Below are 22,649 nucleotides of genomic sequence, written 5' to 3'. Positions count from 1 at the left end.
ACAGAGCACAAACAAAAAATCTGATATCACCCAATCTAGATCTATATGGACAGACAACTGCCAAAACAGCCTATACCAAATTTCTTGGGCTTCATCTACGAGATAACTTGAAATGTAAAGCACATATTGAGCAAATGAAGAAAAAATTAAGTACTTCTTGTTTTGTGTTACACACATTAAAACTGTACCAGCTACAACACTCTTCAGTGTGTATATTATGCAGTTGTACACTCTCACCTCCGGTACAGGATTATGTTCTGGGGAAATTCTGGAGATGTCATCAAAATATTCAAAATAAAAAAATTATAAGAATAATGGAAGGGGCAGATAATCGCAAATCATGTAGACAATTGTATCAAAAAAGGATGATCCTGCCACTTCCTTGCATATTTATACTTGAAAATATTTTATCCCTCTTTATATTTTATCCCTCTTTATATAGCGTAACAACATTTATTTAAGTATTCATCATTTATTAACATATTTGTGTGTATTATTATGTACAGAAGTATATTATACGTAAAACTGTTAATATTAACATAAAAATCCAAATATCTCTTGCACATTGTACAGCTGTAGATGAAAGTGGATTAATAAATCAAAGTTTAAATTTAAATTTCTTAAAGCTATCCATTGTACCAGAGAGTTTCGATACATCGTTACTTCTCTCAGGTGTGATATGCAGAGATCGATTTAGGGCGTCAAACCGTCGAATATGAGACTGAGTGTCCATGTGAAGATAGTGCAGTGTTTACGTTGTTTGGTATTTTGTGTTTTTGTTATTGTGTGAAACGCAACAATGGAATGGGATGATGTTTTATACGTTTCGTTTCTTTTATTCAGTATTTTATTTGGTCATGTAATTCGGACTATTAGGAGCAGAGAAAGAAAGAAATACATCGGCACACTTGTTGGACTACTTGTCGTTTACGCCGTATCCGGCGTACATATTTTGCACCCTCTGCTTTCTACGTTGGTCAGTACGATGATTATCACTCGTGGAAATAATAGGTAATGACCTTAAACATCATGTGACAACGAGTACTGTCATAATAGTTAATTTGTGCTAGAATACCCCATGAGTTTACAAACTGCACGGGAGACTTTCATGAAATGTCTTTTAAATACTCCTAATGGCGTACGATTTTGATCTCACGTTGGGAAATATGCTTTAAGAGAATGTAGCGGCTGCCGCAAGAAACTTACTTTCTTGGTCCAAAACAAATTATATCAAGATGTTAGAAGTAGTCACAATCAAGCTACAGTAGCCCATTACAAACAGTATTGTAAGGTATTTAAACACGTTATTAGGAAAGGAAAGAGTATGTGGTATGCAAATAGAATAGCTAATTCACAGGATAAAATTAAAACTGTATGGTCAGTTGTGGAGGAAGTGTCTGGTCAGCAGCACAAGGTCGACAATATAAAGTCAGTTCACAGTAAATATATTTCTGTTACTGATAAATTAGATATATGTGCAGTATTGAACAATCATTTTCTGAGCATTGCTGGTGAATTAAATAAAAATTTAGTTACTACAGGAAATCGTATAACTTTCTTGGCAAATGCCTTTCTGAGATTGATGCCGGAAATACTCCTCTGTGGTACAGACAAGGGGGAGATTGAGTCAATAATTAAATCACTGAATGTGTGTGTAACTCATGGTTATGATGGAGTGTCAAGCAGAATATTAAAGTACTGTGCTGCACATGTTAGACTTGTATTTAGCCATATTTGTAATTTTTCCTTTAGGAATGGTCAGTTTCCTGTACGATTAAAGTACTCAGTAGTAAAGCCGCTTTATAAAAAGGGAGAAAGGGATAATGTAGATAATTTTAGACCTATTTCTATGCCATCAGTGTTTGCAAAAGTTATTGAAAAGAGTGTGTGTGTAAGGATAATTGATCATTTCATATCATACGATTTGCTATCAAATGTACAGTTCGGCTTTAGAAGTCATTTAACAACTGAAAATGTTATATTCTCCTTTCTCTGTGAGGTACTGGATAGGCTAAACAAAAAGTTTCGAACGTTTGGCATATTTTTTGATTTAACTAACACATTTTATTGTGTTGATCACAAAATATTGCTCCAGAAGTTAGACCATTACAGAATACGGGGAGTAGCTCACAATTGGTTCACCTCTTACTGTAGCAACAGGCAGCAAAAGGTCATTATTCACAATGTTGATAACGGCTGTGATGTGGGATCTTAGTGGGGGTACTGTCATTTGGGGGGTGCCCCAGGGATCAGTGTTGGGGCCGCTCCTGTTCCTTATTTATATAAATGATAGGCCCTCTAGTATTACGGGTAACTCTAAAATATTTCTGTTTGCTGATGACATTAGCTTGGCAGTAAAGGATGTGTGCAACATTGACTCTGTTTCAAATAGTGCAGTACATGACCTCAGTTCATGGCTTGTAGAAAATAAACTAATGTTAAATCCAGTGAGACTCAGTTTTTACACTTTCTAACACACAGTTCAAGAAAACCTGATGTTTTAATTTCACAGAACTGGTGTATGATTAGTGAAACTGAACAGTTCAAATTTCTAGTTGTTCAGATAGATAGTAAGCTGTCGTGGAAAGCCCACATTCAGGATCTTGTTCAAAGACTTATTGCTGCCATTTTTACTATTCGAACGATATCTAAAGTGAGTGATCGTTCGACACGAAAATTAGTCTACTTTGCTTATTTCTATTCGCTTATGTCGTATGGTATTATATTCTGGGATAACTCTTCCCATTCTAAAAGGATATTTTTGGCTCAGAAATGGGCGGTTCTGCCAATAAGTGGTGTAAGTCCATGAACCTCTTGTCCGACCTCTGTTCACGAGTCTGGGTATTTTAACATCCGCCTGTGAAAATATATACACACACATATACAGGGTGTTACAACAAGGTACGGCCAAACTTTCAGGAAACATTCCTCACACACAAAGAAAGAAAATGTGTTATGTGGACATGTGCCCGGAAATGCTTACTTTCCACGTTGGAGCTCATTTTATTACTTCTCTTCAAATCACATTAATCATGGAATGGAAACACACACCAACATAACGTACCAGCGTGACTTCAAACACTTTATGACACGAAATGTTCAAAATGTCCTCCGTTAGCGAGGATACATGCATCCATCCTCCGTCGCATGGAATCCCTGATGCGCTGATGGAGCCCTGGAGAATGGCGTATTGTATCACAGCCGTCCACAATACGAGCACGAAGAGTCTCTACATTTGGTACCGGGGTTGCGTAGACAAGAGTTTTCAAATGCCCCCATAAATGAAAGTCAAGAGGGTTGACATCAGGAGAGTGTGGAGGCCATGGAATTGGTCCGCCTCTACCAATCCATGAGACACCGAATCTGTTGTTGAGAAGCGTACGAACACTTCGACTGAAATGTGCAGGAGCTCCATCGTGCATGAACCACATGTTGTGTCGTACTTGTAAAGGCACATGTTCTAGCAGCACGGGTAGAGTATCCCGTATGAAATAATGGTAATGTGCTTCATTGAGTGTAGGTTGAAGAACATGGGGCCCAATCAAAACATCACCAACAATGCCTGCCCAAACGTTCACGGAAAATCTGTGTAGATGACGTGATTGCGCAATTGCGTGCGGATTCTCGTCAGCCCACACATGTTGATTGTGAAAATTTACAATTTGATCACGTTGGAATGAAGCCTCATCTGTAAAGAGAGCATTTGCACTGAAATGAGGATTGACACATTGTTGGATGAACCATTCGCAGAAGTGTACCTGTGGAGGCCAATCAACTGCTGATAGTGCCTGCACACGCTGTACATGGTTCGGAAACAACTGGTTCTCCCGTAGCACTCTCTATACAGTGACGTGGTCAACGTTACCTTGTACAGCAGCAACTTCTCTGACACTGACATTAGGGTTATCGACAACTGCACGAAGAATTGCCTCGTCCATTGCAGGTGTCCTTATCGTTCTAGGTTTTCCCCAGTCGCGAGTCATAGGCTGGAATGTTCCGTGCTCCCTAAGACGCCGATCAATTGCTTCAAACGTGTTCCTGTCGGGACACCTTCGTTCTGGAAATCTGTCTCGATACAAACATACCGCGCCACGGCTATTGCCCCGTGCTAATCCATACATCAAATGGGCATCAGCCAACTCCGCATTTGTAAACATTGCACTGACTGCAAAACCACATTCTTGATGAAACACTAACCTGTTGATGCTACGTACTGATGTGCTTGATGCTAGTACTGTAGAGCAGTGAGTCGCGCGTCAACACAAACACCAAAGTCAACATTACCTTCCTTCAATTGGGTCAACTGGCTGTGAATCGAGGAAGTACAGTACATACTGACGAAACTAAAATGAGCTCTAACATGGAAATTAAGCGTTTCCGGACGCATGTCCACATAACATCTTTTCTTTATTTGTATGTGAGGAATGTTTCCTGAAGTTTGGCCGTACCTTTTTGTAACACCCCATATATACACCTTACTGTCATTTCTTGTTAACAGTATTAGGTTATTCCCAAGAATAAGCAGCTTTCACTCAGTTAGTACTCGGCAGAAATCAAACCTGCATTTGGATCAGACTTACTTAAATCTTGTGCAAAAAGGTGTGCAGTATACTGCTGCATCCATTTTCAATAAGTTGCCACTCAAATTCAAAAATCTTAGCAGTAATCCACGCACTTTAAAATTGAAACTGAAGAGTTTCCTCATGGGTCACTCCTTCTATTCTGTCGAGGAGTTCCTTGAAAAATTAAGCTGATTCATATTGTATTGCTGATAGCGTTTACTTAAACTTATGGACTGACTCTTTTCAGGTTCATGAACATTTATTTTTATCTGTTATTACTTTTATGTTGTAATTTCATGTAATGACATGTTCCATGACCTTGGAGATTTTCTCCTCAATTTGGTCCTACGAATCTTGATGTGTAAATAGATAAATAAATAAATCCCTACAGAGAAACACAACAGTGACATCATGGTATATAGGAGACTGATATCTAAGCCAATATACAAAATATGAATTGCAGTCTTGAATATGTGCAACTCTTTGTACCTCACTAGAGGTAGCTGAACTATATCCATTTCTTTTATGTTCCATGGGTGTTTGAAGAATTGGCTCTACCAAAAAGCTTTCTCAGGAATAGTGTTGAATATTTGTAATTGCATATGACTGTTTGAGCTCTTGTTTCTCAGTAAGCAGTCACATGGGACTGAGATGATCCTGTTTGCATACCAGTAAGAGTAGTTGTAACATCAAATGGCATTACATTGTTTGTGTAGTTATCTTCATGAGTGCACATGTACACAATTATCATTAAGTGTTTTCTGCTTTCCTACCATTATTTTTTGATTATGGTAAGTAGTCAGCTGGCATTATGTGTTACTTATCCCAGTCATTTTCTTAGAACTGCAGGTGTACTCAAAATATTGGCAAGCTTTTCCTGTTACATCATATCCTCATTCTTTCACTTTGCTCCAAATCTGAAACAGATATGATATGAAACACAAATACAACTAGCGGATATTAGGCAGACTGGTATTCCTTCTCCATGGTTTGGGATCACACATCCACTGCCACACAATAAATGAATGAGTGAAGATGATGATCAGAAGGGAAATTTCCTTTAAAAAATTAAAGGTAAGATAACAAACATTAAGAGGGTACTGTTAAAACATGCTCAGACACACAAAATGCACAGTCACCAAAACAAGCAGCACAAGTTTCCAGAAACATATTGTAATAGGACTTGTAAGTACTTTACATAGACCTGTCATACACACACACACACACACACACACACACACACACAAAAAGTGTTAAGAAGACGCAAGAGTTTATTTCATTGAATAACTTAAATAACAAGAATTCCTAGCAAAGGTAAGGAACTATCCAAAACCGCTGAATATGCACCTAATATCGGAGTCAGTCAGTCGAGGGGAAAAAAAAAAAACCACACTGATGCAACTTAAGATGTACATAATGGTCTACTCAGACATGTTGCAAAATACAGTCTTCCCTCATCCTCTCCTTTAAAAGAGTGTGAGACAGATGTTGAAGTTAATGTCACAGATCTACAGCTTCCAGTGTCTGTAATACACAGCTAATATAGCACATGATTGGCATAAAACTGTTGCTCTCCTCTCAGCCTGTGCTGGATGTATGTACTGGTACTTACTGTTAATCAAGATGGCATTAGGCCTGTAGAAGGAAAAACTCAAAACTTAGTAACCTTCATTTGAGAGATGGTATTAACTGAAGTGTTCACTCTACAGATTAATATGTCACCACATCTAAGATTTCTTATGCACATTCCTTGGCTTCGTCAACTCTCAACAAAACTCACCGCCTGAACTAGACTTCGGCCGACACTGCAGATTAGTCTGTCATCATGACCTACATCCCAAATAAATAAGATACACGCAAAAGAAATATTGTCAGGGTTCTGTTCGCTTTGCACACACATATAACATGACATCTTCATTGCGGTATGGGCCAGAGCCGACAACTGGTAGTGGTAGGTTCAGTTAACCAAAAGATGGATTAATAAATGCAATCATTTTTAAGAATAATAAAACCCAGGTCAAATTTAATAAAGTAGTGGTAAAGGAAGACAATATAGTGTGTTGGTTAAGATAATACCAATTACCTAATGCACAAGGGAGTTAACTATTCCTTGCCATTGTCCACTGCAAAGTAAAAGTCGCAATGGAGACAGGCTAGGATAATCAATTAAATGTTTACAAACCAACATGTCATATTTACCGGAAGTCAACATATTTCGCATGACAATTAGACAAAACCTCTTGTTGGTGATTCTTCCACATCCAAGTAATGAAGATGCAGTATTGTTGTAGAAACTGAAGTAATTGTCTCAAGTGAATTAAATTTAGCCAACATTGTTGCCTACACTAATACAGCATAGACCAAATTATCCATGCATAGTTGGGCAATTTTTGAAAAAATAAAACTAAGGATGAATTTATAATTAAAATGAATATTTTGTGTAAAATACACTATTAGGCATATAACTTGTGTTTTATCATGTACTTCAAGATACTGAAGTCTGTTGATCTGTTCTTCTACATCTACATCTGTTGTCAGGACATGCAAGACAAAATTCATTTGTCCTTCCAGAAAGTGAGGACTGTGTTGTCAGGAAAGAAGTGAGTGCAAAACAGAAACAAATTATTTCACAAAAGTGAATTAAAAGCAAATGGTATTTAACACAGTGTTTTCCAAGCATATGTAAGACTGTCTGTCTGTCTGTGGCATGTAATGTCCGCCCCTGGTAGCTGAGTGGTCAGTGCAACGGAATGTCATACCTAACAGTCCGGGCTCAATTTCCGACAGGGTCGGAGATTTTCTCCGCTCAGGGACTGGGTGTTGTGTTGTCATCATCATCATCATCATTTCATCCCCATCGACATGCAAGTTGTGAAGGGGCGTCAACTCGAAAGACTTGCACCAGGCGAACGGTCTACAGGAGGCCATAGCTAGGGTGACCAGATGTCCGGATTAATCCGGACATGTCCTCCTTTTTAGCTCTTTGCCCGGGTGGATTTTTACGGTGTCCGGCTTTTTCACAAAGTTGAGCGTAATACAGTTAAATTTACAATTCGTCCCGTTCTATTGCTCTTTTCTTAAAGTATCAATAATTGTTAAGAAATGTATTTATGTTATGTCTATAAATAATAAACTCGGTTATTAAAATTGAACGTATGTTTGATGGGGAATACTCCAGATGAGGATACCACCCGTCAGCTTTGGACAAGTCACATGAAAGTAGCCAATCAGGAGTGGCGTTTAGGCAACCGTCTTTGTTTAATGTTAAAACTGCGCGTAAATATAAAAACAATTGATGCCACACTGTCACCACAATCAATGTTTTTAATTTAAAATTAAAAAAAAAATATTGCTCTGGGAATCACCACCTGACCACCAGTAACAATTAACTACTAGTTTTACTGGTAATTCCCGGCAATCACATGACTTATCCAAAGCTGACGGGTGGTATCCTCATCTGCAGTTGACCCGTTTGATGTGTCCTGATTTTTTCTTCCTTTGTCCTCCTTTTTAAACAATTGCATCTGGTCACCCTAGCCATAGCCACACGGCATTTCCATTTATTGTGGCATGTAATGTGTAAGTAACGGAGCAGGATTTCAAGTGCGACATGCAGCAAGTTTTGTAAATGTAGTAAATAGTTTGTACAGTAAAACAACACATGGTTTTTTTCAGTTGTCCGTTCAGTCTCAGATCTACGATAATGTGGATATTTGGGGGTGTCCTGTATTAAAAGTTAACAGCAGTGCAGAGTAATAAGTCAGTACCACATGTTCAAAACCATTACTTGGTGAAAAATCCTCACCCTGCAGTTTTCTACAGTTTGAACTGAACAGAATTTCTGTAAGGGAGGTGGCACACTATTTAAGGGCTCTCATTCAGGGAGGCAGGGTAAAAATCCCCAACCAATCATCTGTATCTAGGTTTTCTATAGTTTCCCTGTATCACTTAAGGTAAATGATAGGATGAATATTTTAAAAAAAAGGACACAGAAAATTTCCCTTCCACATTCTTGTCCATCCTAAGTTTGAGGAATATCTCTGACAATCTTGTCAGTATGATGCTATCCAATGGGCATTAAATTAGTCTTTAAACATTTCTTGTAATATGGTAATAATGACTATCCTCTTTAAAAACATCTCATGAAATTCTTTGAAAGAAAGATATCTGTTGAAGCTCTAAAGTCTTGTTTATGTAGCTGTTGAAAATGATCACAGTTTGGAGCGACTGTGTTTGCTGTGTATACCAAATGGGAAATCAGATAATTATGTCTGTAAAATATAGGAGATGTGGATCATTTCTTTGGTATGAAATGAATGCTTACCACTCTAGTCCAGATTGATTGTGATATATAGAGGAGGAGAATTTGTCAACATCCAGTATGCTATTATCCACATTGATGAGGCATCGTAGGAAGAGGTGTAGCAGATTTAGTATAAGAGATGTCGCATAGAAAGGACTGAAATGCCACCTTGCAGTGTAAGGCTTAACCAAAGTAAACTGAGAAAAGACTGAGCCAGGATTTTAAAACTTCGTACCACTCTCTAAAAGAAATAATTTTTGAGATCAGCAACATTCACTTTAAGGGGAGTTGGAATGCCCCATGAACCACTGCAGCCATTGACATGAAACTTTTACAGGACATTAAACTGTATGTTCGGAATCCATTGAACTACAGTAATTGCATTTTCAGCCACTGCTTTGAGGAATGCAATTTTTTAACTACACAGTTAAAATTCTGTGTACTTTTTTATATGTTATCCGAAATAATTTTAATTATACGTAACATTATGTTATTTTTTTAGTTCAGTAGACTCAGGATATGTATGTTATTACTCCCTGAAGATTTGAATACTCTACTCGGAGTGGTTTCTGAGATTTATGGAAAATGTAAATTTTCAGGAACGGTGCCTAAAGTTTCAAAAGACTGTAACTCACTTAATATATGCTTAATTTTATATTTTTAGTTACTCAGAAGCACCCTGCACCATGCTGTATATCATCCTCTTGATCTTTTTCCTCATTTTTTCTTTTTTCTGGACTCCTTAGTGGCTAACTGTGCTGCATACCCTGCTTCATCAATGTGAACCTTGTCCATCTGTTCAAGTTCTCTGATGCAGTTTGCTCCAGGATTAATTCCCATATGGTGTAGCACTCTCACCGTACCAATGTTGCCATCATTGAAAGCAATAACAGCATCACTGACCCCCCCCCCCCCCTCACTTCAGTTTCTTCATTCAAGTAAAAACATTTTTTGGTAAGCGAGTCCATATAAGATTATTGAACGACTCATTGAGATTTTGAGTCTGACCATGCAGACACTTCTTCAGTAATTCAAGATTTGCCAGGTCTCTGTAAATAGGTTTTATGATATCCGTGATTGCTGCTGGTATGGAATGTTTATGGCTGTATGTACTGCTTGAGTACTGGGCATTGTGGCAATTGCACCACGAATCAGGTCCAGGAGGGCAAAGGTGTGTACTGGCTTTTCATCATTTGAACACATTGTTTCCCTTTATTCGAAAATCTATTACCATGAAACACACTTTTCTTAAAAACACTTCAGTCTGGCGTCATACTTGACTTTTTGAGAGATTTACCAATCTATTCGTCACTTTTCCATGGAAAAACATTAGCACTTCGACATAAAACATGTGTTTATACTATGAAACAATACAATACTGTTTTTGACAGTGCTACCAATACAAAAACATAATTTAACCTTTATAACACAGCAATCCACAGCCTTCTATAAAAAAAATTACAGATTTTATTAGATCTTGAAGTAATGCACATAAAAATTTTAACATTTTCAACCAGTGTAGATTATACGTAAAAATAATAATAATAATAATAATACTTCCCATGTGAGTTTATAAATGATAGATATATCATTTTATTTGCAAAATTGCAAATTTTATGAGATGAAAGTCCGAAAATGTGAAAAAAAATTATTTGCCATTCTAACTCTCCTTCAACAAGTAAAATGGGAACAACAGTTTGGATTCCGACAACTGTTTTGAAATGAGACAGGGCCCTTTATCGAATTATAACTTTTTCCATACAAGTTGATTAACTGGAAATCTTTAGTGTCAAGTCATGATCAAATGTTATGATCATTTAAAGCACAAACTGTATATATACTAACAAAGGGTACAGCTTGGGAAAACAGTAACAGACAAATCAGGTAAATACAATTTTCCACCACTTTTTGACAAGAACGTTACAAATATGCCCCACTGGGCAGACTCAACATCGAAACAGCCATGAAGCCGAGGAATTCAATGAGTGAAGAAACAAATTTCATATTTGACACTGAGGCCTCTTTTCTTGTGGTTTTATTGTTATTATTATTATTATCATCATCATCATCATCATCATTTTTAAAAATAAAATGTTCAGGACCAAGAAAATGTACCCCGTTAAAATCGGTCACAGTCAACAATGCATGGCCAAAATTTTCAGCAGGAATAAACATCTTAAGCATGAGATATAAGCCACGCGATGCAGACTAAATACTTTTTCTCCTACAGGATTGACTGGTAGCGCTAAACAATAAATAGAACCCAACAGGGCGAGGACTTGACAAAATACAGTCTGTTTGCATCTATGCATGGCACCTATGAGATACAGTTAACTGTGGCCAAATCAAACAAGAGATCCCTAAAGCCAGTGCCATTGCAGCCCCATACATTAACAGAGAAGGGGGAGTGAGGTTACCACATTAAATAAACTACTACATCAAAGAATGAGCCATTTACAATAGGATTAGCTTCCGATAGTAATTTAAAAAAACTCGACCAATTTAAAAACATGTACGCTGTTAAAACAAGGGATACCAAAGTTGCATAGAATAACTGGCCACGTAGGCCCTTAGAATGAGGAAAACAGCAGTTAGGTAAAAGAGCTACTAGATCACAATTACAAACATTAGCAAGTGGCGGCCTCCACTGAACACTTAGGTCTTTAGAATAAGGAAAGCCACAGTTACGTAAAACAGTTAACAGTTTGCAAGTACGTAACTTGGCAGGTGGGACTCTCCTCAGCAAAGATGGTGCAGGCTGCCATGGCGAAGGCACTAAGGTCTGAGAGCCCCATAAGGCAGAATACCACACACTGTGTGATGCTGGAACAGGCATGTCTAAGTCCAGGCTACCACTACACACTCAACACTGCTGCAGCTACAGTGCTCAGTGCTTTGGGTATCAGAGAAAATGGTAGAATAGAAAAATAAATGCTGAGCATGAACTAAGAAATCTAATCAACCAGAAATTTGCAGCTCAGCTGGATTCCTCTCCGATTTACAAAGACACCGGGAATGAGACAGGTGGAGCAGTGAGATTCTCGCACTTCCGGAACAGTCTCGCTCACTTGTAAAGGTTCAATCAATCCTTCCAAAGAAGAAGTGTGTTTCTCAGAGCCAAAATTCACACTAGGTGAACAAGCAACAAGGTTGCTTAATTCCGTGGCCATGAATCACCTACCAAGTGCAACTATTACCACGTGTCAAATTAATCAGTTCCGGAAGACTTGAGTAAACTCTAGACTAGGAAAGCTGTTGTATCCACACAAACTACCCAGTGCCTGAGGTCAGCAGTTTTCACCACAAATGTAAGCTGTGCAACCCCTTACACCAAGAGAGGACGACATTGACACCCAAGCACCACCGGTTCCAGCTCACTATTACCTGTGGCATCTCCTTGCTTCACTAATCACATCACCACCACGCCCCCTAGATAAATAGCGCTGTCTATAGCATGGTTGTGAACTCAAGCAGACGATTTGTAAGAGGTAAGGGAGCCAAGACAATTCAACCTCTCCCACAGAAACTAGAAAAAGGGGGAGAGGGGCTGCTCCTCTTTTTTGTGTAGGATTAAGTAATTCTCCTTGACTTGGCTCACGTGAGTCACAATAATCTGCCTGTACAGAGATTCTGCAAAAGAATATCAACAAGACGTCATTTCTGCACAGTCTCCGAGGAACCACAGAGCTAATTTACTAGCATAACCCACTTTCCCTTTTAAGGCGACATTGGAGTCCCAACAGAAACTCGTTCCTGTACTCTACCAGAAAAATCCTTACGACCACAATTGTAACTCCTCGCTAACTTCTAATGGAAGTGCCAGTTGTTGCGTCTTGCCCTCCTCCAATTCCACTGAATAATATCTTGCTAACCTGCTGTGGAAGAAGTTAGCTAAATGGGAATTCACCTGATAAGCAAATGTGAGGGAGCCTTAAGAAACTCATGTTACATTGAAGTAGGTTATTAAAAGATCCCACTGTCTGTGAGAACTCCCATGAAAAATTAAAATTGACTCACTCCACAGGATGGTACGGTGATATAGTTAACAGCATGCTCTGAACACTTTATTAGTGAAGGCTGGTGCGTTATCAGTCACAAGAGTCCAAAGGTGGAAAAAAATGCTTAGAAGATGGCAACTCGTTGGAATCAACCAGCAGAAATGGTGAAAGGCTTCAACAACCACCAGGACATACATGTTGCCAGCACAAGTTTGAGGGAGGGTACTATGTAATCAAGCTTTCACGCTACACCCATCAATCTCCGAATATTCTTATGTTATGATATCCTTATGTTGCTGTAAAGTGTAGGCCAAGTAACGTGTTTCTTAACCACAGCAGTGGTTTTATGGGTGCCCAAGTGGCCATCCACAACAGTATTGTGAAAGTAACGGATTACGGGACTGACAAGCTCCATGGGCAAACAAATCATAGGTTCATGCTCACCGCGATGACTATAACAATGTAGGCCTTTGTGCAGGTTATACTCAGAGACTTGTTCCCCCCTGGCAATTCTAGGGTCAAAATCTTGCTTCCCCATCAAATTAGTAAAGAATACTGGGACCTCTGTCATCGTGCCTGTTGTCCAATCCTTGGAAGCACACCCCTGCTGCTGGTGATCCTGGACCTCATCATCGATCATGCAGCATAAGGTATCTGCCACCTGGTTGTTGGAACCCCTAATACTCCTGACCTTAAAAGGGAAAGGTGGAAATCCAAATTGCCCAGCACTTTATTTGCCCAGTATTCCAGTGACATGCCAGGCCCCAACTCAGGGCCTGGTTATCCATTTCTAGAAGAAACTCTGTGTGCTCAAGATAAAACTTAAATTTCTCAAGGGCAAAGAGAACTGCCAGTGCTTCTCATTCATAAATGGAAAATTTAGTTTCAGGAGGAAAGAACTTCCTAGAGGCTTAAGCTATGGCACACCGTTCCCCGTTTTGTTCTTGCAGAAGAATGGCTGCTGTTCCACAAGTAGAAGCATTTATGTGGACAACAAATGGACACTCGGAATGGGGAATAACCAAGGCAGGGGCATTACTAAGGGCCTCCGTAATTCCCTCAAAGGATGCCTGTTCACTCTTGTCCCAATGGAAAACAACCAGGTGGCCCAGCTAACTGAGCAAAATTAAACTTCTGAAAAAAAAAGAAAAAAAATTGCCATGCCAGTAAAACTAGCCACAGCCTTCTTATTCTTGGGCACAGGGAATCTGTGCAAATCCCTAGTGCAATCTTGATTGATCCTAATACCATTGGCAGAAACTAAATGCCTCAGAAATGATCCCTGCTAATGTGCCGGTGTAATTTTGGTGGATGGTTTGACAGTCAACCCTGCCTCCCTAAGACACTCAAATGCTCATTGAAGGTGGCGCTATAACCACCACATGGTTGAAATAGTTATATGTACGTTTAAACTTCAGATCACCCAAGAGACAATCTAAAAGATGAGACAAGACAGCCACACCACTGGACTACAGAAAAGGAATCCTGTTGAACTTGTATAAGTTCCAGGCTGTACAAAAGGCAGTAGTATAGGTATCTGATAATATGCCTGACAAAGATCAAGAACTGTTAAGAAGTCGGCTCTGGCAAACCACGTAAAACAACCGTGTAAATTAGACAAAGGTACAAATTCCAAAACAACCTTTCAGTTAACTAGTCTATAATCAACCACTGGAAGAAACTCCCCGTTCATGACTTTATTATTAGATATATGGGTGATACCTTGGGCGATGAGAGGGTCTGATTATTCCATCACGTAATATGGCATGAATCAAGGAATGTAAGTTCCTTATTTTTGGAGGGGATAGCCTACATCAGTAAGGATGGTCTTATACTGAATCTTATTAATTATGTCCAGCTTGTCAGTTAGGGCCTGTGAGAAATGACTGAGAAGCCACAACAATTGATTGGCGTCATCCAGACTCAAGTGACTGACCTCAAGTTTTCCAGAGGAGCCAACACTTTGCAAACTTCCAAAGAACTATGACAGGAACATAAGGCAAGCTTCTTAACAGGACGACTTGAAGTAAACAATCCTCTCCTGATAAGCCAATATTTACCCAGTATTCTGGATAAAACTCACAGACCAAAATTAAATTGACAGACAAGTTCTCGACCACCAGCAAATTGATTGGCCATGAAAAGTTAACCAGTGCTTAATTTGGCTCACAATTCCCCAATCAGAGGCAACACCAGCCCAACATCTCCGTGAGCAAGGGAGCAAGAAAGGTAACTTACAGATAGCACAGTATTCAAAATGCCACTGGTAGTCAAGAAGGAAAACTGAGCTGCCAGAATCAATAAGTGGGCAAATAGGCTTTTGGTTAATCTGAGTGCAGATGTAAGGTAACAACTCCCCTACCACAGTTGTAATATGGCTTAGCATTTTGAGCATGGGTATCCTACCTCCCAGAACATTCACATACCAAATGCCCAGTTTCATGGCACTGAAAATGTACCCTAGTTCTGTCCCTTTTTAAGGAATCACTTTGGTATTGTTTAGCATTCACATGGACGTCCTGACAGTAACACTTCATACCACCTCGCTGTCGGTCTTCAAAACTTAACATCTCAACCACGGAAACGAAGGCATCCAATTCAAGGAAGGTGGAAGATCTTTGATCGAATGTAATACATGAATGGCCAGCTGGCCTTGTACCCTCCAAAGTATTTGGGTTTCAGTGACCTGCTGCTCCAAGGTTGAGAATATGGTCCAAATTTGCTCAGTAAACCTTGCCAAAGTTTCATTGGTGGCCTGAACCTGCGAAAAGTGCTTTCACTCAAATTAATTTTTAACATAGGGTGAAAGATTAAACTCAATAATACCCTTCTGTACACCCTTCAGTCCCCCATTCTCTTGAAGTAAAATATCAAGTTATATCCCCAAAGCATTAGTATGGAATTCAAACTTAACAGTAAGCAACAAAATTAATTCTACCTCACTCAAATTCTCTACTGAGGGTTGCTTAATACCTTGGAGCCATAAAGTGGTGCAATTTGCCCAAGATCCTCCCAGCTGATTGCTCAACCCCACCTACCACCTGAACACTGCTTTTGAGCATTCCTGCTTCCTTCTCACCATTCCGAAGTCTTCCGAAACCAAAACGGCTTACGCCAGCTTGTAAATCCCGCACTTGCGCATGCAAATCTTGACCGAGTTTACCCTGTTTGAAATAAAGTTTAAATTGCTGAACATCGCTCAAATGATTAGTTAGACTTGGATTCAGTAAATTTTTTTTGCAGGTTGGTTGACTAGTTTATGAAAAGTCAACATTTTGGCATAAGGGTGATACAGCAGCGATGCAGTGAGGTACTGAAGCAACTACCTCGGCTATGGCGTGAATAGTTATGATCAACGGGCTGTCTAAGGCTGTACACAAATGATCCACCAACTCAATGACGCTTCGATCAAAAGGGAGGTGTCGTATCCTGGCCTCGTAGCCTCATAAGCCAAATTATCTTTCTGAAGAAAGGAATTAATAGAACAATGCATTATGCCATGTTTGGCAGTACTACTACAAATAGGACAGAATTAACTTCAACAATGATTTACAGTAAGCAAATACACTAAAACAAACAGCAAGGACTAAAGATGAGACAGGAAACAGTGAATGATGCAGTAGGGAAAATTCTCTACCTTTGAAATACCACTTTGCAGAATTGGACTTAACCAAACTCAAACCTGTGAAAGGACTGAGTCAGGGTTTTTAAGTACACAACATTAACCATTTGATGAACTTTACTACCATTAAAAGAACATTATATGTGTACTAACAGAAACAATATCTTAGACCGGCAACATTCACTTTAAACAGCAAGTAAAAAGGGAACAACAGTTTGGATACCAGCAACAGTTTTAAAATGAAACAGGCTCTTTTATCAAATTACAACTTTTTATAGACAAGTTTATAAACTGGAAATCTTTAAAGCCAGATCATGGCCAAAGATTATGATTATTTGAACCTCAGACTATATATATTCTAACAAAGGGCACAGCTCAGAAAAACAGTAACAGACACAAATGAGTTAAATACATTTATCCATTACTTTTTGACAAGAACATTACAGACTGGCCCACTGGGATGACTCATCACTAAACAACCATGAAGCTAAGGCGCAATAATAATAATTATTATTATTACTGTCATTATTATTAGTATTTTCTTTATATGAAAGAAAACATTCAGTACCAAGGAACCTCTGAGCAAGATCGGTCACAGTTAACAACGCAAGCCCAAAATTTTCGGATGAAATAAGTACCTCAAGCATGAGATTTAAGCCATGTGATGCAGATTATATGCTTTTCCTTGTACAAGATTGACTGGTAACACCAAACAATAAATAGAACCCAACAGGGCGAGGACTTGACAAAAGAAGGAATAATTAAAAACAGTCTCTCAAAACGCTTCTACAAAAAACAGTGAACTGTGACCAACCCAACACGAGATCCCTAAAGCCAGTGCCATTGCAATCCCTGACATTTAAAGGAAAGGGGCGCGGGATGCTGCCACATTAAATATATATAAACTACTAAACCAAAAGAATGAGCAGTTTAAACAGGAGTAGCTTCCCATGGTAATTTAAAAAACTTCACTAAGTTTAAAAACATACACTGTCAAGACAATGGGTACCAAACTTGCATGAATAACTGGCCACTTAGGCCCTTAGAATTGAGAAAAAACAATGGTTACATAAAAGAGCTACTAGACTTCAATTACAAAAGTTAGCAAGTGGCAACCTCTGCTGACCACTTAGGCCTTTAGAATGAGGAAAACCACAGTTACATGAAATTAAATTCCTTGGTGAGCGGCAACCCCCTTGGTGAAGTTGGTGCAGGCCGGTGTGGCGGCGTGTAGAAGCACAACTGTGAAGACTACGGTCCAAGAGTCCCATAAGGCTGCATACTGCACTGTCTGTGAGCTGGAACAGGCTAAATGTGGGTCCAAGTCCAGGCCACCACTACACGCTCAACACTGCTGCAGTTGCAGTGCTCAGCACTTTAGATATCAGAGAAGATGGTAGAATAGAAAAATAAATGGTGAGCATGGACTAAGAAACCTAATCAGCCAGGAATTTGCAACTCAACTTGGTTCCTCTTCAGTTTACAAAGGAACCAGGAATGAGACAGGCAGGGCAGTGAGAAGATTACATGGGCAGAACAATCACACTCATTTTGTAAAGGTTTGATCTATCTTTTCAGAGAAGAAGTGGGTTTCTCAAAGTGAAAATTTGCACTAGGCAAACAAACAACAAGGGGGCTTAATTCTGCAGCCTCGATTGAGATACCAAGTGCAGCTAGATTACCACATAGCAAATTAATCATTTCCAGAAAACTTGAGAACTCGGGACTACGAAAGCTGTTGTACATACACGTACTACTCACCATAAATTTCGGCCATATAACCCTTGACACCGAGAGATGAGGACGTCGCTGCTGAAGCACCGCCGGTCCCAGCTCAGAACTACCCATGGCAACTTCTCTGATGCTGACACCACCACCACGCCCCCTGGGTAAACAGCACGGCTGCGAACTCGTGCAGACTGGGCAGGCAATTTGTAAAATTGAAGGGAACTGATATGGCTTACTGTTTAACTAGAAGCTGACTCTTCATGACATTGTTGACAAGGTATAGTGATCTTTCGAGTATTATTTATTTCTCACAGCCAATGATACGCAACACTCATCAGTCATCTTCAGCTATTTATGTGAACATGCAACAATACCCCTGAGAAGTCTACATGGCACATAAGTGCATTACTATATCATTCTGTTTGTGCGGCATACTTCGCTCTGAATGTCTACTAAATTGTGTACCATCTGTGTGCTGTTTCAACCTTTAATAATTGTAATGTACTTGCCAGTCAGCCAGAATTCTATGCCATTTAGCATGGGCAGCTACTGAAAGTAATTAACTACCTTAGTATGAACAGTGAAAGTAAAAGTAACTTACGAAGCTGAACAATGAATTCAGAAAGCAAATCAACACATAAAAACACAAAACAGATGTGTAGCAGACATAGTTCACTTGTAGAAATGACAAGAGGAAAAAATGACATCGTAAAAAAAAAGGTCACAGAGTGGTTTACTGTGACAGATATATCCTACAAAACCAAACTTTAGTTCTAAAATACTACTGTACCATAATATTGTTGTACTTGGCCTGCTGTGGCTGTTATTGAAGATACACTGTGACATTACAGTAAACAACTACAGTGGTAACTAAGAAATACACATCACATTGTGAATGATTTCAGACAGCTGTGCATTTACTATCAAGTGGTTCAGCGTGTCTTGGTAAAATATCACAATAAAAGCTCACGATAAGCCGACTAAAGTGCGCTCGTTTCCGAATGCAATAACATTGTGGTCAAGTGAGACCATATCCGTAATTGGAGTGTAATATTTCTGTTCCCCACATTAACTCTGTGGTGCATAACGTCCACTAAAGTGGATAGCTATTAATGGACTCTTTTATGGCATTCCCATTCAGTCTTGAGGCTGCAAATGCACACCGTCCACTGCAGTGGCCATTGCCTATTGTGTTGTGCCCTGCATGCATTTATAGCTGCATGACTTGACTGAAGATGCCATACAAGCTACCTTTAAAAGCTGTGCATTGAAATGAAAATCATGCACCACAGGGTTGTAATCTTTATAAACAGTGTTGCATTCCCTTGAGACACAGTTTATAGGCCTCAGTAAACAAGCAGATCAAGCTACGGATTTTTGCCTCTCCGAACCTCATAGATTTTATATTAAGAGTCTCTATCTTCACATTACCTCTAAGACCTATTTGATTATTTTCTGTTCTGACTACTTCAGCCTTAAAGCTCTGCAGCTTCTTCGTTATATCGGAGAAATCCTGTGATATTATTTACTGGGCAAGTTGGAGTACAGAAACATGTAAAGAGTAGACTAACTACTCTGAGGAAATACATGAATAGAAATAGACCTACAAAATAATATCAATGCAACTACATTCCGTGTCCACTTGTAAAATAAGTTTTCACTATGCATAAGATACCAATACAGTACTGGAAATCTAAAAAAGTCACCTCAGTATTTTCCTTCTGATCATACTCGATTGATACAAATGAAATGGTCTAGTATTTTACCTCTGTGTATAGGATGGATAATGTATGTCCAAGCCTGCACTCATTTGTGGTTCTACAATGCTTTCTGTCACCACACATTAGGCAGTTCTACCTTCCTTCTCCTGTCTAAGTCCCTCTCTTCTCTCCCAATATTTTTCCTTGTTTCAGTCTGCCCCACAAATTTTTGCATTGGTAGGAAAATTCACATTCTGTGGTAAATGAGTTCTCTCAGCTACCTATTATGACACAACTCACATGGTCTTACACTTACCTGGATGGAACATCTGCAAACCCAAGTACCCTGCTTAATTGCATGTTTCTGTAGACGTACTTACAACAACATGCCAAGTCACTTCTTGTCATCGTTTCCTTCCGAATTTTTGAAGCACTAGTTACTTCATCTTACTCTCAGTAAAACTGTAGTGTTACAGGAGGCAAATGACTTCAGATCTAGTGGGAGATAAAGGGGGGACGTATGTTAAGCTAAGCTAAACTTATTTGCTTTAAACCTGATGGTAACTACATCATTGCAATATCTGTGAAATATCACACATTTGTGCATTGTTTCCCATAGATCCTGCCATAAAGAAGAATCTTTAAGGCATATAACGAACAAATAAGTGCAATAGCAGAATGCTGGGACCTTTATTAAGTGCCTCTGTTTGCCACAGCACAAAACAAGAGTTACTGATAGTTTTAAAAATGTAATGTAAATTTCTCATTTTCTGCGGATTTATATTGTGCTTTTATTACCTTCTGCTCTTCAAGTAATATACAGGTTGGGTATAATTAAAGTTTCACTACTTGAGATGGTGCGGGCAGAAAACTATTTACCATATGGGTACCCTACCTTATAGGAATGATGTTCAGACTGTGCGCTGCAGGATTTGCATTGTTATTAGTGTCAATGTCATGACTTGCCATTAGGCGCTGATACCGGTATGGCTGAAAAACAAGCATCAGTGTGCATTACGTTGCAACATGGGTCTGGACAAGATAAGCAGGGCCTTACTCATAAAACTGTTTTATCAAAACAACAGCGGTAGTGGTGCTACTGTTTGTGAGTGTCGACGCATTAAAGGAATACAAGAGAGGTCCTCTTTCTGCACCAGTGTTGAAAAACATGATTCAGAAGTTTGAATTAACTGGCGATTTGGGAATTGCTCCTGGGGAGGTCGATGGCCAATTGTGCTACAAATTGTTGAAAAGTTATTCTTGCCATGGGTGAGAATGCTGGATGCAGTGTGCGATCTTCAAGCAGTGCACGAACTGTCATGAATATTCCTTGGTCCACCATTCAAAAAGTGCTGCGAACAGTTGTGAGACGATATCTATAGTGCGTTTCCAGGCTGTCATGGATGTCACATGGAGCAACGTTTGTAATCTAAAATGTAAACATGTACGCAATTAACAAATGTTACTCTCTCGTGTGGTCACTAAAATGCATTTCTTTCAATGGTTTATTCATTATTTCTCTTTCGCATGTCCTTACAAATGTTTTCACAGAGCTTTGTAGTCGTACGATCACTCATTTTTTACGGGGCCTCTCAAGTAGCAATATTAAGGAGTCACACATACATACTAAAAAAATTAGTACACAACAGTTTACCAGCACTGTATCAACTAGTCACAGCTTACTGTATCAAAGACCATGAAAATGTGGGCCAATGTTACCCATCCTGATGGCAATTACTCAAGATCTTCAGTTTAGGGAGATGGAGATGCTACATGCATTCTCCCTTAACACACAGATTCGGGATACTATTCCTATTTTCTTAAGTCTTTTCCTCCAACTTTTTTCTCTCTTTTATAAGAAGAAATTGTGGTTTTGAAAGTTAGCTTTCTCCTATCTTTCTGTGCTTCCATCTACTACTGCTCGCTGTACACATCTCTTACCAGTTAAATCTATGTTGTGTATTCAAATGAGTAATCTTCACTGATTTATTTACCTATTAGAAAAGGGTTAGTAAATGATAATATATAAATTTTAGTCATTTCTAAACAGGTCCTGTAATATTAACAGCAAATCTCATTCAATAATAAAGGGATTGGATGTTACAAAAGCTTAAGATTAGGCAGAATGACAATGCTTAGTATATGTTAATCCAGGAAATGGAGCTTCAAACAGAGTAACCCCTTCAGAGCCCCAGAAGATCTTCAGGATGACTTTACCGGCTGAGGGTGAGGCTTTCAACTTTCTCTTTGGAAGAGAGGTAGTGTGGCGCCACACCATGTTTTGCCATTTTCATCTGTGAGGCAACAAGGAACTCAGCAGTCACAAACCTTTGAGCACCCCAACTGGTGGACTACATTTTCTGCAATACCAACAGAAGTGTGCAGTTGTGCTGTGAGGCGTTTGATTGTGATGTGTCAGTCGCCTTGAATGAGAGTGTTTGCATTTTCGAACTTTGTAGGAATCACAGCTATGTGCGAATGACCAGCACGTAGGAGATACTACAGGTTTGAGCTCTCTGCTTGAAATGCACCTCCATTACAGATGCTATTTTGAAGGCTGCATATAGTGCCGCCAACCATCATAACTTCATGAAAATGTAGAGGCAGAAGCAGGAATATTCCACAGTGTCCCACAACAAATTCCACATTTTTTCAATGGGAACTGCCTGAGAAAAAAGTTCGTTGCATTACTTATTGAATACTGCTTGTAGTACTCATTTTCTTGGAAAATACCAT

General features: G+C 39.1%; 1 protein-coding gene across 1 annotated transcript in view; it reads left to right on the top strand.

Moving 5' to 3' along the window:
- Positions 1-790: 790 nt before the first annotated feature.
- LOC124595589 (lysophospholipid acyltransferase 7) overlaps positions 791-22,649 on the top strand; it is a 122,703-nt gene continuing 100,844 nt past the window's right edge. The window contains exon 1 of the mRNA XM_047134383.1: positions 791-1,011. Within this exon, the coding sequence (XP_046990339.1) occupies positions 800-1,011 (212 nt within the window). The 5' untranslated portion in view covers positions 791-799. The remainder of the gene's footprint in view (positions 1,012-22,649) is intronic.

This window comes from Schistocerca americana, chromosome 2, assembly GCF_021461395.2.
Source record: "Schistocerca americana isolate TAMUIC-IGC-003095 chromosome 2, iqSchAmer2.1, whole genome shotgun sequence".
In the NCBI taxonomy this organism is placed as follows: domain Eukaryota; kingdom Metazoa; phylum Arthropoda; class Insecta; order Orthoptera; family Acrididae; genus Schistocerca; species Schistocerca americana.
Note: the sequence above shows the minus strand (reverse complement) of the source record. Positions and strands in the feature narration are given on the sequence as shown.